This window comes from Gallus gallus, chromosome Z (assembly GCF_016699485.2).
Source record: "Gallus gallus isolate bGalGal1 chromosome Z, bGalGal1.mat.broiler.GRCg7b, whole genome shotgun sequence".
Classification (NCBI taxonomy): domain Eukaryota; kingdom Metazoa; phylum Chordata; class Aves; order Galliformes; family Phasianidae; genus Gallus; species Gallus gallus.
Window position 1 is genome coordinate 40,445,590 of NC_052572.1, and position 16,739 is coordinate 40,462,328.

Consider the following 16,739-nt stretch of genomic DNA (forward strand, 5'->3'; position numbering starts at 1 on the left):
ACCAGAACATTTAGTGATAGTAGCCTTTAAATTATGAAATACCATTTAAAAAAAAAAAAAAAAAAAAAAAAAAGTTCCATAATAAAAGTTCTGCCCCAGCTTTTCTGAGCAAAGGATCAGGTAAGTTGGATATTAACTGGAGCCCCTGCCCATTCCAAGTCCCAGACCCTCAGCTTCTTAAAGTACATCAGGTTTATTGTGCCTTACGCTTCATCAATCAGGAAGATAAGAAAAATCAGAAAGAGACGGACAACTGGAAGGAGCATCTTGTAAGGGGCCACTGTGCTTTCTAGTTCACTTCCAGAAGTCTAAAAACTTCTCCTTCATCATAGGCTATGAACTCCTGTATGTCCCCTCTCCATATGTCCTGCTACATAGATAAAGAAGAGGTGCTGAATGAATTCTGGTTCTGTCCTAAGTGCCAACATAAAAGATGTCCTCTGAAAATCCGCACTGCAGCTTTGAAGTAAAGCTTACAATGTCACTGACTTCACTCATCTCTGAATCAGACCCTGCATTTCACACAGGAACACCATTCGTCGCATAGTTTATGTGAAATCTGAAGCAGCATTATGTTAGAGGTGACTGCTTGAAGGCACTCATATCAGGGCAGCCAAATGGACAGCAACACACACTTCTGCTATTTGACCAAATTAGAGAGTATACGAGATGGACTAAAATCAAAAGCAGCAATTAAAAAATGAAGCAGCAAACATTAAAAATTAACAGACTGCAGAGCATGTGGATAAAACCAAGTAATTAAAAATGTAGATGTAAGGGACAATGAGAACTGGTAAGTAAAGTCACCTTCCTTTAATGAACCACAAAACAATCATTTAACTTGCTGTTCTTACTAAGACTTACATGTTTTGATGGTATTTGAAAAACTATTCTGCCAAGGTCTAATGATTTGCTTCAACTTCTGGACAACAGTAAGCCTGAAACTTGAAATTCCTGGCAAACAAGTATTTAATACCTGGAGCATCTGTGAAACCTTTGCAATAAGTGCATAGAAACTATCAAGCATAGTCATAGGTTCTGGCATGACACTCTACTATATTGTCTTGTCACAGTCTGCTTCTTCTGCAGATACCTTTTCTTTGATTGCTGCACAGATTCAAATGTTCTTCTACGGCTTAAATGCAGTACTAGAGATAAGTTCTTTATAATTTACTGACTCCCTGTTTATGTCTAAATAAAAAAAATAGATCTAAATAAATTTAATTAATGGCTTTTTATTAAATCTTAGTTAAAAACAAACAAACAACAACAACAAAAAACTGTTACCTTGCAAGGATGAGGATCAACACCATAAGTTTCTAATGAATGTGCTTTCAGGAGCAACTTAAATTCAGAAACAGCTGGGCTCTGACCTCTGAAAAAAGAAAGCCTTCATCACATATAAACAATTTCAACAATGTTCAGTTTATAACATAAAGATAAAACTTTAATGTCACCTCCAGAACTGAATTACCCAATGCTGCATCTTTTCAGGTAAATTCTGATAGTTTTTTTTTAACACTTGTGGGATACAAGCATGTATCCAGAGTCATCTAATATCCTGCAGATATCTCTTGCCTCTTGATAGAGAAGCACATCACCTTGAATATTAAATAAGCTTCAGCATCTTTTTTCCACAAACTTTTGCTCCCGAACTCATCTAAAAGGATTTTCCAGATTAACAAACATTCCTTCCAGCACAGGGCATAAACACAGCAATCATGTTACAGTCCACTTAGATGCACACCTAATTATAGCAGTACTTGTTACCACCATGATAGTTTAGAATATGTCAGCATTTCCATTATATGCCCCTGTTTTTAGGGTGTCTATAATCAACTGTGAATATAGACTGAAGCCTCAAACACAGCATGCAAACTTTCAGTTATGAAGTTTTATTATTTTGTTTTAGCTCCTCTAAGTCATGTTACTCTCAGCCCTAACATGGATTTGCATTGCCTGTTTGACAGTGAGCTGTTCTGAGCACTATTCTGTTTAGATATTGCATGACTAAAGAACATGACTCTGCCAGAGATATGGTTTTACGACAAGCACTGCTCAGGACCTTTAGAAAGCCAGGCCTCAGAAATCCTTCTCATACACATTATCCAAGAAATGGAGCACTGACAGTCCTTCAAGAAACACAGGAATGGTCATACTTTATCGTACCCTTCCACTTTGGCTCCCATTCTCACTCTGTGTCCTGAGCCACAAAGGAATGAGCACTGACAAACACTCAGTGCAATGATGTAGAATAATTTCCCTTGTAGCAGTTTCTGCCATCCCTATAACAGATAAAAATTAAAAGACTCTGACATACAAGTTTCAGCAGCCAGCCCAAAGTTCATTTGAACTCTGAAGATGATCCTAGCACACTTATGGATATCAAATCCTATTTTGAATCTACCACATTAACGCCCTGTGGCAGTATCAGTGTCATTAACCTTTGTTGTTAAAAGGTTTTAACTCATTCTCATCTGGACTCCGCCGTCCTTCAACCCCCAATATGGCTTTAGGGCCTCCTAATCTAATAGAGAAGAACACGTATCAAAGGGAACATGAAAAATTGGAAATGTGCATTTGCACAGCTACATATTTAAAAAGACAGCATGAAAGCAGCAAACAAAACCAATCACACTTATTTTGCCCAATTACATTTTTGATGGCTCCACTAGACATTTTCTGTTCCTTTTCAATACCAATAAATCATAATTGTTGAGTTCTGATGGATCAAGTTTGTTTCATGTACCTACCAACTGCAAAGAATAGAAGTAATTAACTAAATTGACCTAAATTACTTAGATTGCTTATGCTGCATAGGGAGAAGTCAAACAAATTGAAGATCTGATTGCTGATTGGAAGCTAAGCCTTACAGAAAAATAATTACTTATAAATTTTTCACAACTTCCTTCACTGGCAAAAAGGAAAGCAGTCACTGAGAAATTATGAATCATTAGAAATAATGTGATTTGTGAGTTTGGGTTGTTTGGATTTGGCATTTCCAGAAGTGAAAAAGCACTACTACTTTGCAATCATTATTAAAGCAAGAAGACACACTAAAAAAAAAAAAAAGAATTAACATGCTCTCATCTATAATCTCTGAAACTGTGCTGTCTTTCGTCATATCAGGTGGAAAGAGCTGTAGAGATGTGATACTTCAAAAAAAGCAGACAAAATTGACAAGTTTGATGCCATCAGATTACAGGCAAATAAAATGGCTACTGTAGGCAGCCATAAGAGAACAGCACAAAGCAGAAGAGATCTGCGTAATATGAAACGAAAAAGAAATTCCTGATTCATCTCTTACCAAGGGAATAATATTCAACCTACATAATATGCTTTTCATTTGTAACTCAGTAATGAAACTTTCTTTAATAAATAAAATAAATAATAAATAAAAAGGTATCTATAGCGAATGCTATCAGCAAACAAAAGCCAGCATTTAATGTTAATCACTAATTTCACAATAGATACTCCTTATACCCACTACTGCCAGAGCTGAACCATGAGTGGTGCTGGGTGTGCCTCTGGGAAAGCAGATATAAGGAAAGGAAAAACTGCTGCAGCACAGCAGCTGGGAGAGAATGGAGGAATGGAGAGGAATGAGAAACGTGAGACAACAGCCCTACAGCTCCAGGGTCAGCGCGGAAGGAGGGCAGGAGGAGCTCCAGGTGCAGCACAGCATCTCCCTGCAGCCTAGACAGACCCACGGAGAAGCAGGCTGTTCCCTGAAGCCCACAGGCACCATGTGGAGCAGATCTCCACATGCAGACATGGAGAAGCTCACGGGGCAGAATTCAATGTAAGTCAATGTGGCCTGTATGGGGGGATGCAGCCCATGAAGTAAAGAAAGTGCAATCACTCCTTTTGACCTTATGTGATAACCTCAACTTAGTCAATATGTATTCAGTATTGAACTGAAGATGAATCCCATTTTTAATACGTTGCAACCATTCTAGTAGCCAGCTCCCTCAAGACAAAGTTTTTAAGCAGGACCAGTAACATATTACAAAGAAAATTCTCTGTACAAATGAACAAATAATAACATAAGAAAAATAAAGAAATAAAATAAGAATTATCTGTAAAATTAGACCTCCACAGCTGTTAGCAATGAATTAATTATTAACGCCACGAATCAATCAATCAATCAAAAAGTTCATAATAAAATTTTTATCAGACAAAGACTTTAATAAGACTGAGAAGTCTGCAGCAGGCTTTATTTTTAACTTTAGGCTCGTGAGGATTACACACAAGAGGACACACAGTCTCTGTTTATTCCCCAAGGAGCCTCCAGCCCTGAAGTATTTCAAAGACCAGGATGCACACCAGGGAATACTTTCCAGATAGTCACAGCAATGATATACTTGCTTTGCTGGCTGATTCTAGAATTTTCTCTCCTTCATATCTTTCATTTGAGGTTACCTGATGCCCATGATCAAGCATCAATTCCTTTCAATAAATGGAAAAGATTATATAGCAATAACAGCAAAAAGCATTTTCAATGCAATTCTCAGTGCCATTTTGAATGACCTTTTTTAAGTCATTTTATCTGTGTTCTGTGATTTATTTTATCGACTTATGAAGTGCTTTGAAACGCTATTATTAATCTACTATAATACATGACAGTTAATAAAAAGCTAACTATCCTCCACCTTTTTGTTTCATTTCTATGTTTTTCAAAGTTACCAGCTGGAGAATACAATAGATTCACAGTACTAGTCCATGCCCCACATAGGAATAATTTCTGGATGTTTATGGTTTGAGGAGTTTTGAAAGGTAATTAATTCACAGAATTAAAACTGTACATAACGATCTGGCTTCAAGGAATGTGTCATATTCCTCTCTTTAGAAACCCGGGGAAAAAAATGTCATAAAACTTTAAATAACATAGGCTCAATTTCCACCAAATATCCTTTGCCTTGCCTCAGAATATCCTTCACCACAGTCTCAGGAGAGACAACAATGACCATTTAAATGATGATGCCCACCTATAAAATCCTGTCCTTGCTACATCCCAGGTCTTGTACAAAGCATCCTCCAGCAGAACAAGGGCTATCCGGATTTCCTTTAGAGAAGCCAGAATTTTGCATAAAGAAGTTACATGTTTAGTTACATCATATACTGATTTCAGAGCTACCCAACACAAGGCTAAGATTAGCTGTTTCTTTAAACCTACCAGTGATTGAGACTCTAACAGCTACACAATTATAGTGCTAAAAATCCTGAGTAGTTTTACTTTTGATCTAAGCTCAGAAGATTTTAGCAGACCTCAGAGATGCTTTTCATACAGTCTGTCTGCTAATACTTTAGACACAATGAAGATGCTAAGAACTGAGTGGTACTAAAACATGACTTAAATTTACTAAAATTCACCTGTGTGACCAGGTTCTACCCCTTTTGACCTCATTTTAAGGGCTGATTGCCATTGAGGAAGGATCTCTTGCTAGAGAGCCCTCCTGTGTGGAGTCATCCTTGAATTTGAGTGAGCATCCTTCTTTTTTTTTTTTTAATAACACCTTCTTATTGTGTGTATCCAAGACTGGTCCTGCTGCCTTTACACCCAGATAAAGTGGTGGAGAGGAAGGTCAGAAGCAGATAAATAAATTCCTATAGTTTGGTAATTCATATGTATACATGAGTAGGCTAAATATGTGGAATCTGAATCAAAACCTCACTGTGAGAATGGAAAGAACTAGCTTGGTAAAGAAAACAATGACACTGGTGGAGCACAATTATGACTTCTATTTCCAGGAATAAAAATGGGGGGGGAAGAAGCACCTACACAATACCATTATTACAGTAAAACAAACTATGTTTTTCAATTAAAATAAACTATAGCTTCTACTGAATTCTTGAAATTCTCACAAAAAAGAAAAATGACATGGATTGACCATGTTTTGTTTTTCACTGTCTCAGAAAGACCCTTGGGAAGAGATAAGGGAGGAAAAAGGCATCTGGTTTTATTGTGAAGAATTACCCTTTAGATTTCCTCTGTAACTACATCTTCCACAAGCTGTAAACTTGCTCCTCACCATAATGCTTCTGGAAGTATTCTCTATGCCATGAAAACACCAAAGCGAAAAACAGTATCTTACTCCTACCATGTTCTAGTAAGTGCATCCAGAATTACAGGCAATGCTTGTTAATCTTAGTTGTTTTAAACCACATTGTGGCAATTAAAAAAACAGTTTTGAGGAGCAAAGCTCTGAGGAATGCAGGGAGTCACCTACAGCAATTACCTTTCTGTCCTTCTTGGCAGAGGTAGTCTTGAGGTGTGAAGTCAACCGCCTCACCTTAGACAACCTCCCACTGCATCCTCAGTCACCTCTCCCTCAAGTTCTAGAGCCTCAAACCTATTACGTAAGGGCATCTCGGGAAGGAAGGTAGGTCGGGATGAGGGTTGCCTGTGACACAGAGCTGGGACCTGTTCCCACTCTTCCTATTCCCTTAAATCGCCTCCCTCTGCTCAACGATGGCATGGAGGGGGTCCACCACCATTTGGGAGGTATCATCCTGCTGTCTCTCTTGCAAGTTCAGGGGAGAGTTATTCCACCAATCTAACTCCCACTTAATCTCTTAATCTCCTTAATATTCCTTAATCTCTTCACCTCCTCGAGCTTCACCATCGTACTGAGCAGATCATCCACCTGCTCATGCTTTATGCAGGTGGAATCCCTGCCAGCCTTCACCAGCAGCAACAGGCTCAAATACTCACTGCAGCCAGAGACTTGACCCACCACATTTTTAGGCAGGCACTCTGTCACAGTTGCGACACTCTTTCTTGCCAGAGCTCTCTGCCTCGTAGAGACCACGGCAAGATTTGTTGTCTGTGAGGCAGCTGGTAGGTGAGCTAGTCCCCTGAATGGACAGTGATACTCTCCCCGCTCACCTGCCCTGTACAAACTGCCCACACAAACTGCCATGCCACACTCTTCTGACGTGCCATACCATTTTTGCCTGTCCTGTTCACTCCGCGCCCTAGTGGCATGTTTTATACAGACACGGTGACCCTGCCACTGCTCCTGGCTCCACCCCTGTAATGTCAGATTGGGAGAGGAACTCACTGAGAATAGCCTTGAGGAGAAGGACCTGAGGTGTCATCAGAAGAATCCAGGAAGAAAACTAACTCCAGTGTGGTGTTAGAAAGTCAGTATTCCTTTATTCTTATGATCCCGGCAACTTGACAAATCAAGTGCTCTCTCTTGAAGTTAAGGTTCTACATTTAAACTGTTAAGATATACATATGCAATACATTGGCACACACATTCATTCTTTTCCAAGATCTCTTTAATAAATGCTAATGTCCCTCTAGGCACGTGCAGAAGATAGCTTTGGGGGTCTTTGCCCCTTACTTCATCCTCATTTTTCTGTCATCAGCTTCCTCTCAGTGTCCCTTGGCTGACCTTTTAGCAGTCCTCCCGAGTTTGGCAAATTTCCATCACTTGTTATGCCATAATGAGCAGCTTTCTATCTTGGTGCACTATAACTCAAAACAATTTATATGAAACCCGAGAAGTCCCTGCAAATGGTGAATGCAAAGATGAAAGTATTATGTTGTGACTTCAGTACTTCAGTGAAGTAAGGCTCACTCAGAAAAACATGACTGTCCACATACCAAGCAAAGCTAAACTGGAAAGTTTTGGAAGTAGCATACATTAACTTCTTCTTGCTATACTAATATATTGGCCCTTAAGCTAATATATCAATCCCTATTGCTAAACCAATCTACATTAATCCTTCCTTTTCTTTTGAGGATTATAATGTTTCTATTTTAATTCTTACCACTTTTGACCATTCACATGTAGGGTTACATCTCCAATGCTGATTTGTACAGCAAGCATGAATGCATATAGCACACAGTATCCCTACATATAACTTCTTTAACCAATCCAACCCAGGAATGCAGGTAGTCATTTTACTTTATGCCCTTGTGAGTCCCCACCTGGAGTACTGCATCCAGGCCTGAGGCTGCTAAAAAGATGTGGAGCTGTTGGACTGAATCCACTGTAGGGCCACAAAGATAGTCAGAAGGCTGAAGTACTTATACTGTAAAGAAAGGTTGAGGGAGTTGTGCTTGTTCAGCTTGAAAAAAGAGCAGGCTCTGGGGACACCTAATTGTGGCCTTCCAGTACTTAAACAGGAGAAGCAAATGAACAGAAGGGAGACTGACTTCTCAAACAGGCAGATGGTAATAGGACAAGAAGGAACCATTTTGAAGAAGAGGGGAGATTTAGATTAGATGTCAGAAAAAAATTTTTTACTCAGAGATTAAGGAGGCACTGGAACAGGTTACACAGAGAAGCTGTGGTTGCCCCATACCTGCAAGCATTCAAGGCCAGATTGAACAGGCCCTAGGCAGCCTGATCTAGTGGCTAGCACCCTTGCCCATGACAGGGAATTGAAACTGGGTAGTCTTCAAGGTCCCTTCCAACCCAAGCCATCCTATGAAAATTCTATGCATCTACGAAACACACATCCACACACATCCAGACATCTCTCTAATTCAGTCAAATTACTACTGCTAAGAAAAAATATGGAGTGGAATAATACAACAGGAAAATACAGCAAAACAGAAACAATGTTTTCCACCCACTAAAATATAAAGAACAGCATGCTAAAACCAGACTGTTACATTAGAAAGAATCAGAAAATTTTGAATTTGCAGTAGCATGTGCCAATATACAACCTGATGATAAATACAAGTGCATACACTAGGAAATAAGTGAGAGACCACAAGGTATCAAGGCTGAAATGAAGAAAACATTCAGAATAACTCCAGCTGTAATGTAGGTGGACCCCAAGCAGCTGGCATGACCATCTGCCTGTGAACTCCCTCTACACATCCTCCTCCTCCTCAACCCTCTGAAGTCCTTGATATACTTTACATAGATGAGAACTACAAGGATCTTGGCTACTTGAGCATGTAAGTCATGCTATTCTTGAGCCCAAATCCTCTTCTTTTCCAGAATCCTCCCCCATCTATATAAATGGCAACAAGCTCCAGATGCCCAGACAACTGCTTCTATCTTCTATAGTATGACAGCAAGTATTGGTGCACTACATATGTCATTTTGATAGGATAGCTCTCATCCATATGAGGTCACCAGATACAAATATGATAGGGTGGTACAAGAAGCTAAATGCAATGTGTCGATGAGTGTGGTACCAGCACTAAACACATATAGGCAGATGAAATGTACTTTTAATTGAAAGAAGCTTTTAAATGTCATATAAAAGCCACTTTGGTCCAGATGTACTAAACAGGAATTCAGTTTTAGCTCTTTTTTAATATATTTAATAATGTGCAAAAAATTGCTTTAATCTTGGATTAAACAATATTAGCACCTACGAAGAAAATCACTTCCTAGCAACCCTTGCCAAGCCTCCTAAGACAGGCTCCCAGGATATATTCTGATAGTAATAATCATAGTTAAGCTTGCCAATAACTCCATTGGCAGCTCCATGTCTACATAAGAGCTGGAGAGCAGATCAGTGCAGACCAGGAAACCCTATAATCTTCACACCAGTATGAGCACTGAAGGCAATTGATGGTATAGTGTAGGGAATAAAGAAAGAATTAGAGCAGTTGAGTTAAGTTAAAAATGCTTACGTCAACAGTGCATAGTAACAATACAGATTATGTAGATATTATACACCTTTCAAAACAAATTTAAACAAAATTTCTCATTTAACTTTCATCAAAGACAAGCACTAATTTCTTAATCTGGTTTTCTTGAAACTACTACCCTTTAGCTCCCTGATCTCAGGAAGCTGTGGTTGATAGGTACTCTTCAAAAGACAGGGAATTTATCAGAGTTACAAATACTCTGTTTAAAGACGGAAGATTTGAGATAGAATAAATTTTTATCTTGGAGAAGAGAGAAGGTACTGTGAATGTAGTAAAAGCATTTGAAGTTTTAATCCATTATTTAAAACAAATGACACACTTGTAACAACAGTGAAATACATTTGGAAGAAAAAAATGACAACAGGTATGTGCATATGTATGACCTCCATTTACTTCTAAGAGAAGCCTGTAAAATCAAATAGCAACAATCAAAACAGTGCCAGGAACGAAAGTTGCTTAAGCATACAGTGGAAAAAGTACAACTGCTTTGGGTACAGTTGTAAAACTCTTACTGTGTCAAAAACAAGCTCTGAAATTCCAAAGAGATCAAGACCATCTGGGTGATCTTCTCAAATGAAAAAAAAAAATGAAAATCTTAGTAGTCCCTGCTTTTAGGCTTGAATAAATGACCTTCCACTTAACTTCCCTCTCCTCTATCAAGAAGATTTCATGGTTCTGCCTAAGTTCACTTGATGGGTTAGATTTTTTGTGGTTTTGTTTTTTTTTCCCTCCCAAATCTACACAGTATTCTTTACCATAATTTTGTCAAGCTGGGATCTTTTGGTCACCAGAAATAAAGTACAGCTTTATACACTGAAGATGGTACAATGTGTAAAATATCTCTAATATTGCCAAAATACTGCCAGAATATCTCAGAACTGCATGTGTGGTTCCATATACTTTTCCTTGGAAGACAAAAAATAAAATATGTTTTTTATTTGGATAGTTTCAGTGATGTGATTTACAATGCAGCCTCATAAATACTTGCACTAGTCTAGCTAAAATATGAAACAAATAATCTGGGGACATACATTAAGCATTCATTTCACTTGAAGAAGAAAGTATATATTGATCTACTCACTGAATATCCAGTTTTTATGGCCAAAATCTCTTCCAATCTGTTTAAAGTGATGTGCAAGCAGAAATGCAAGGAGATTCTGCACTGTTATATCCATACTCAAACATATAACAATCAAACAATTTCAAATCTTTCAAGAATAAATGCCCACTTTACATCCTCATGTGAATGTATCATTCTAAGCTGCTATGCCATAAGATTATTTCTCTTTCTCTCAGCAGTATGTCATTTCAAAAGAGGCCTTACTTGGAATGAGAATATGACATTATGGCATTTGTTTGCCCATTCACTGGTAAAGATCAATTATATTATTACTGTACTTCTTCCTTTCTCACTAAGAATAACTAATTACAACTCATAAGACAATGAACCACAGCACAATAAAGCTTTCCCACATTTGTCTATCCATCACATTTATAATTTTTGCAACCAGGTGAAGAAGATGGTCATAGGAAAGCCAGCATTTTGCTAAAATCTAGTGATGTTTTCATAGGCAAACAGAGCAAGAAATAAAAGTATCATGTCATACATCTGTTTTAGTTAACAAGAACAAGACTTCTAAATGACACAAAGAAGTCATTAAGTCATTGGCAGCTGTCACAGCATCACTGGCTGTTTCCCAGACGTTCCTCCCACTATTCTCATGTGACTTTCAGAAAGTAAATTCTTCCAGCATGTTGTAGGACCTTGAGAATGAGGATGCTGAGATAGGATTCAGTTAAGAACTGGCACCCTCCAAGCCACATGGCTTTCATTACACAGAAGCTGGCTGCAAGAGACAGATGCCATAGTTTTTGTTTACGTGTGAAGAAAATGAAGGGACAGATTCATCTGCAGTGATGACACTCAGAAGTAACTCTTTCAAAGTTAGCCAAATGGCAACTGGATTCAAATTGCTTTGTCTCTTCTGTTCTCCTATTCATTAACATGTGACTGAAGTGCCTTTTAAATATAAGGCTTGGGGACCTCCTTCAGCATTTCTAACAATACTCACTGAGAACAAAATACTAATTTCATTTAAAAAAAATTCTTCTGAATGCAGTGAAACACATGTGCTGATAAATAAGAAATAGAAGCTTGACAACTTAGTGGTTCTTCTAATAGTCTTTCTATAGTTAAGATACTAGAATCTGATTATCTAGCACTAGACCTTTCTATATATAGTTCATTATATGACAGATATGTTTTATTCATTTGTACTCCTAGAATAGAGATCAAAGGAACTAAATATTCTGAAAAAGGTAAAACTCTTATGTGACAGCTGAATGTTTGATGTAAAAAAGGGTAATAGGGTTATCAATTTTGGGAAGACAGAGCTACAGATGCAAATCACCAGCACCAAGCAGCAGCTATGCACACAGCTCTCAAGCTGTCTTTGCAGCCAGGCGATTATATAAAGAACAGTGTATGCTGATAATAAGAAAAAAGAAATGGTCAGGAAGGAGAGGGATTAGGAAGAAAACTGCTCCTGGTGGCTAGAAAAAGCTCTAAGCCACTAAGTCTAACATTAATAGTGTACAAATTGGCAAAACCTACTACAGAGAATTACCAACACAGACAGAAATGAGATGTATGGTGAGTTCTGCTATATATCAAAGTTCTGCCTCAAACACTTCCTGGAATTCCTTGAAGAAATCAGCAGGGAAAGGAAACTGAGCTGATACAATTTGCCTGAATTTCCAAAAGGCAATAATTAATGGTGTTCCTCACCAAGACTACTGAAATTCAGAGGACAGTCTCACAGGCAGTGACAGGAGGAATGGAGCTCCAGGAATGGACCCCAGCAGAATCCTAGACAGACCTGAGCGAAGGCTTGTAATGATCATTGCCACAGAATGAGGAATACTATTCTAATCAGAACAGGGGATTTATAAATGAGCTAAAAATGTGCCTGATTATTCATAATAGAGTAACTAGCAGGTTAAATTCATGATGCATAGGCAGAATTATGCACAGGAGAAAAACACAACTGAGAAAAATAGATCTCTTCCCAGGGCTGTTAAATACAAGAGCCTTCAGCTTCCTCTAACAAGCCCTCCTTTCCCCCTCCTAACTTTAAATAAAAGACTAGACTGTTCCTGCCAAATTGAATGGATCAAAATCTTCCCAATTGCATCATGGCTTAAATTATGAAAAATCTTGTTTTTTAAAGGCTGAATTTAGCTTTTAGAAACCCGCAGCTATTATGTGGACTAGTGCTTAAAGCAGAATCAATTGGTTTTCTTTTTTTTCTTTTCTTTTTCTTTTTTTTTTTCTTTTTAACAGTATTTCTTTGGATCTGTGTAAAGCTCAGCCTAGACTAATCTAAAAACATAGCCATAGTTGCACTATTTAAAATACTGTTTTGCTGAAAAAAATATAAGCAAAACACATAAGTTTAAGGAAGAAAAAAGGGAAAACACATTAATTCTGGCACACTTGTAGTCAGTAATTTTACCTTATGATTGAACAACATATGTGATAGACTTCTGAAAAAAAGAAATGTTTTTCACTTTTATCTCCTCTGAAAATATTTTTTTTTTCTTTTTTTTTGTTCGGGGGGAGGACTTGATGATTCACAGTCTTCTTTTTGTAAAACAAGATAGACATGTTTCAAGGAAGTGCCATGAACCTCATACTCTTTGAATAGAAATTATCCTCTTAATTTATTTAACTAATTGTTTTTTTGTTGTTGTTGTTCTATTTAATTTTCTTCATGTCCTATTCCTCTCATGGCTCTCAGAGGAACGTTCTCCACCATGCAAAATGATGAGTAGTTTCTGACACAGATACCGTGCATGCTACTCACTGACAATCCTGAAGGGGGTACAGTTGCACAAAGCACTGCTACTACTCTCCTGCAATACAATACCTTTGGGATACATTCAACTTTGAAACCCAGAGAGAGATCAATCTATCTTTGCTCCCTCCTCCTTGTCACACAATTGAAAGTTTAAGACAGAAAAAAGTTTGTGTATAGTTCTGAATCTAATCTCCTTTGTTCTGCACAGAACTAATTTAAACACATTTCTGTATAATCCTTATCTTTGTTTGCAAAACTGTGATACAAGAACTTACAGTTCCATTCCAATCAATATCTATCGAGAATTTTGTAATTGCATTACATTTAGATATTTTACATCAAAAGACAAGACAGTGTTTCACATAACTTTGATCCCTAACTGAAAGATATCACTGTGTTAATCAACTGCAGCACCCACGATGTGAGCTACTCCCAATAACCAGACCCATCTTTCAAGCAAATGCAGTCTAAATTACCAGCACACATCCGGGAATCAACTGTGATTAATGAAGGTTAATAGGACAAGAAACCCACTAAGCAGAAACTGAATTTTCAAATTCAGCATATTAAACAGTACACTGGAAGACCACCTATTAAAATTGAAGGAAGAAACCGTCCTGGGTTAATACACACAATGTGGAAACAGATAAAATAATCCTTAGCCAACTTACTAAGCAGCACTATAAATTACCTGAATTCATTTTTATGTATTTCAGCAATTTTCTTCTCAAGCTTTTGTGACTGTTTGGGGAAAATCTTGAAGTCATTCATATAATTCTCTGGGTGTTCATCAGGATCGTAATCACCAAGTTCAGCTAAATAGATTCAAAACACAAAATAGAACGGAAAAAATAAATTGCAAAGTTAGAAGAAAGAGTCTGTAAATAGTGTAATTCAGGGACTGTAAGAATGAAATATCTTTTCAGAACTTGTAGCTAGCTGAAACCACAATCACTGAGTTTCAAACAAATTTCATGTTTTATTTATTGCAGAAGTAATTAGCAATCTTAAAATATCATTTTCGGCAGAAAATGGTCTGTAAAGAAGACATAGGAAACCCTCCCCCTTTCACTACTTATCATTCTGGCACTAAGCAGAACAGTGTATTCCAGTGTACACAAAACAGTGTATTCCAGAACATGCTGTTTTCTTCACCAATTTATTCCCACTTGTCTGTACCATTACTTAAAGGTGACCCACAGTATCTAGTTCCTCTTCTAAAAGATGATCGCTAAGATATTCAAATGAGACATTTGGTTTCTATTTTTCTAGATAAGTCTCTTTTAATATGGTCTAGACTTGATCTTCTTTTGGATAAGCAGCTTCATAACGAATGAAGAGATTCATTCAGAGTAAGGCAGAATGAAGGGAACTTGCACACATATGAAGTCCCTAATTGGACATGTAGCTAACTCCTTTCTTTAGTGCACTCCAAGATACATATCTCAGTTCTGCCTTTAGTAACTGGTAAGGAGAAAGGAAGAGATAAAAAAAAAAAAGGTCTTTCTCTTTGAATTGTGTCTACTGCTTTGTCAGGGATTTCACCCATCAGTTGGAAGGGACCTCTGGAGATCATCTAGTCCAACCCCTTGCTAAAGCAGGTTTCCTACAGGTGGATTTTGAATATCCCCAGAGAAGGAGACTCCACAACTTCACTGGGTAGCCTGTTACAGTGCTCTGGCACCCTTAAAGGTGTTTATTTTCCTCATGTTTTCTTCGTCCCAGCATTACGCAAATGAAATGATAATCTTTTCCACAAGAAATTACACTGAATAGAACCTTTTCCTGCTTAGTTCAATTAGTATAGATTATGTTTACATAGGATAGTAAAAGAACAGAATTTTGCTTTCTTTATAATGATAGTCTAATACTGATGCCATACTTTTTAACTCTAATTCTAAGGCAATCAGCTGGTGGGTTTTTTGTTTGTTTTTTGTTTTTGCTTTTGTTTGTTTCAGGGTTTTTTTGTGTTTGGTTGGTTGGTTAGTTTTGTTGGTGTTTTTTGTTTGTTTGTTTTGAAGTTCCTGTTTGTCATAAGTTGCTGCAAGCTGAATTACTTAAACACTTTACAACTGACACCAATGCAGGGAAACAAACAGTACAGGTTAAAAAAAAAAAAAGTTATTGCTTTCCTCATCACCAATCTCACACTAATTTTGCATTTGTCCTTATAATGATAACTCTTAAGAGTTATGAATTATTTCTCACACGTGTGCTGATTGTACTTACCTTGGACAATACAGGCACCCAGGTAGGCAGCATCAGAAAAGGAACACAGCAAACGGCCATGGAAAATATCCCTTTTTATTTGTAGGTATAAGAGGTATCTGAAATTAAAAAAAAAAGAAAAAAAGGAAATAATGTGGTATTTTTCTATAGCAGATTCAACTGAAACCATCTGCGCAACTATTCTGCATCTTTCTCTTGCAACCTCAAATGTCAGGAAAAAGGTAATGGGCACCTACAGGCAAAACTTGGTCTTAAACAAAAGATTTTTTCTCATGAAAAATGAAATAATGGCAGCAGAAGTAACAAAATCCCACTACCAGAAAGCACAGAGAGTATTTGATTAGAAACATACAGTTATTGCAATGATCATTAGTAATGTGAAATAAATTACAGTATTTCAGATTTCCTTGAGCAGACCCTCTCTCATTAAATAAAGTTTCACACAGCACATGGACCACAATGGGAACAATCACTTCCTTTGTCTTTTTTAAATCTGTGAGGGATCCTCACAGACATTTTGAGGCACCACACTCCCTGGGCAGTGCAGGGAACTGCAGAAGACCTGCCTGGGGGAGCTGCCAGTTCCCTTCCTCTTAGAAGTAGCTCCTCATAGAGCAGTACTGATGAGAAGAAATGGCTCATTCCAGCTGTTCTCCATCTCCTCTCACAGAGCAGGATTATTCAGAACAGCAACAGGAGAGGTGTGGCTGGGAAGCCATCTCTTTCTCTTCTGCTTTCCATTCCCCAGAGCAGTCTCCCAGGCCTGGTTGGCAGAGGCCCAGCATGCAGCCCAGCAGTGCACCCGCAGCCACTTCCCCAGTCACGTCCATAATTACAGCTGCACCACATAGCAGTTTCACCTCATGGAAAACACAACATTTGAGTGTTCTTTTAGCCAGAAAAATTCAACCAAGTCTATGGTTTTAGCAGTGGCAGTGGATTCTGCTTATCCTCAGCAGGTCCATTGATGCAGGGAGTCCTGTCCAAGCTTAAGCTACAACACAGGCAATAAAAACACACTT

The 16,739-nt window shown here is 37.9% G+C and overlaps 1 protein-coding gene across 9 annotated transcripts in view; it reads right to left on the reverse strand.

Annotated features, from left to right (window-relative positions):
• FRMD3 (FERM domain containing 3) overlaps nucleotides 1-16,739 on the reverse strand; it is a 159,742-nt gene that overhangs the window by 30,627 nt on the left and 112,376 nt on the right. For all 9 annotated transcript variants that reach the window (XM_015280365.4, XM_046905929.1, XM_003643038.6 and 6 more), the window contains 3 exons: nucleotides 15,718-15,815; nucleotides 14,180-14,303; nucleotides 1,288-1,375 (listed from right to left, as the gene is read on the reverse strand). In XM_015280365.4, coding sequence (XP_015135851.1) covers nucleotides 1,288-1,375; nucleotides 14,180-14,303; nucleotides 15,718-15,815 — 310 coding nt within the window. The remainder of the gene's footprint in view (nucleotides 1-1,287; nucleotides 1,376-14,179; nucleotides 14,304-15,717; nucleotides 15,816-16,739) is intronic.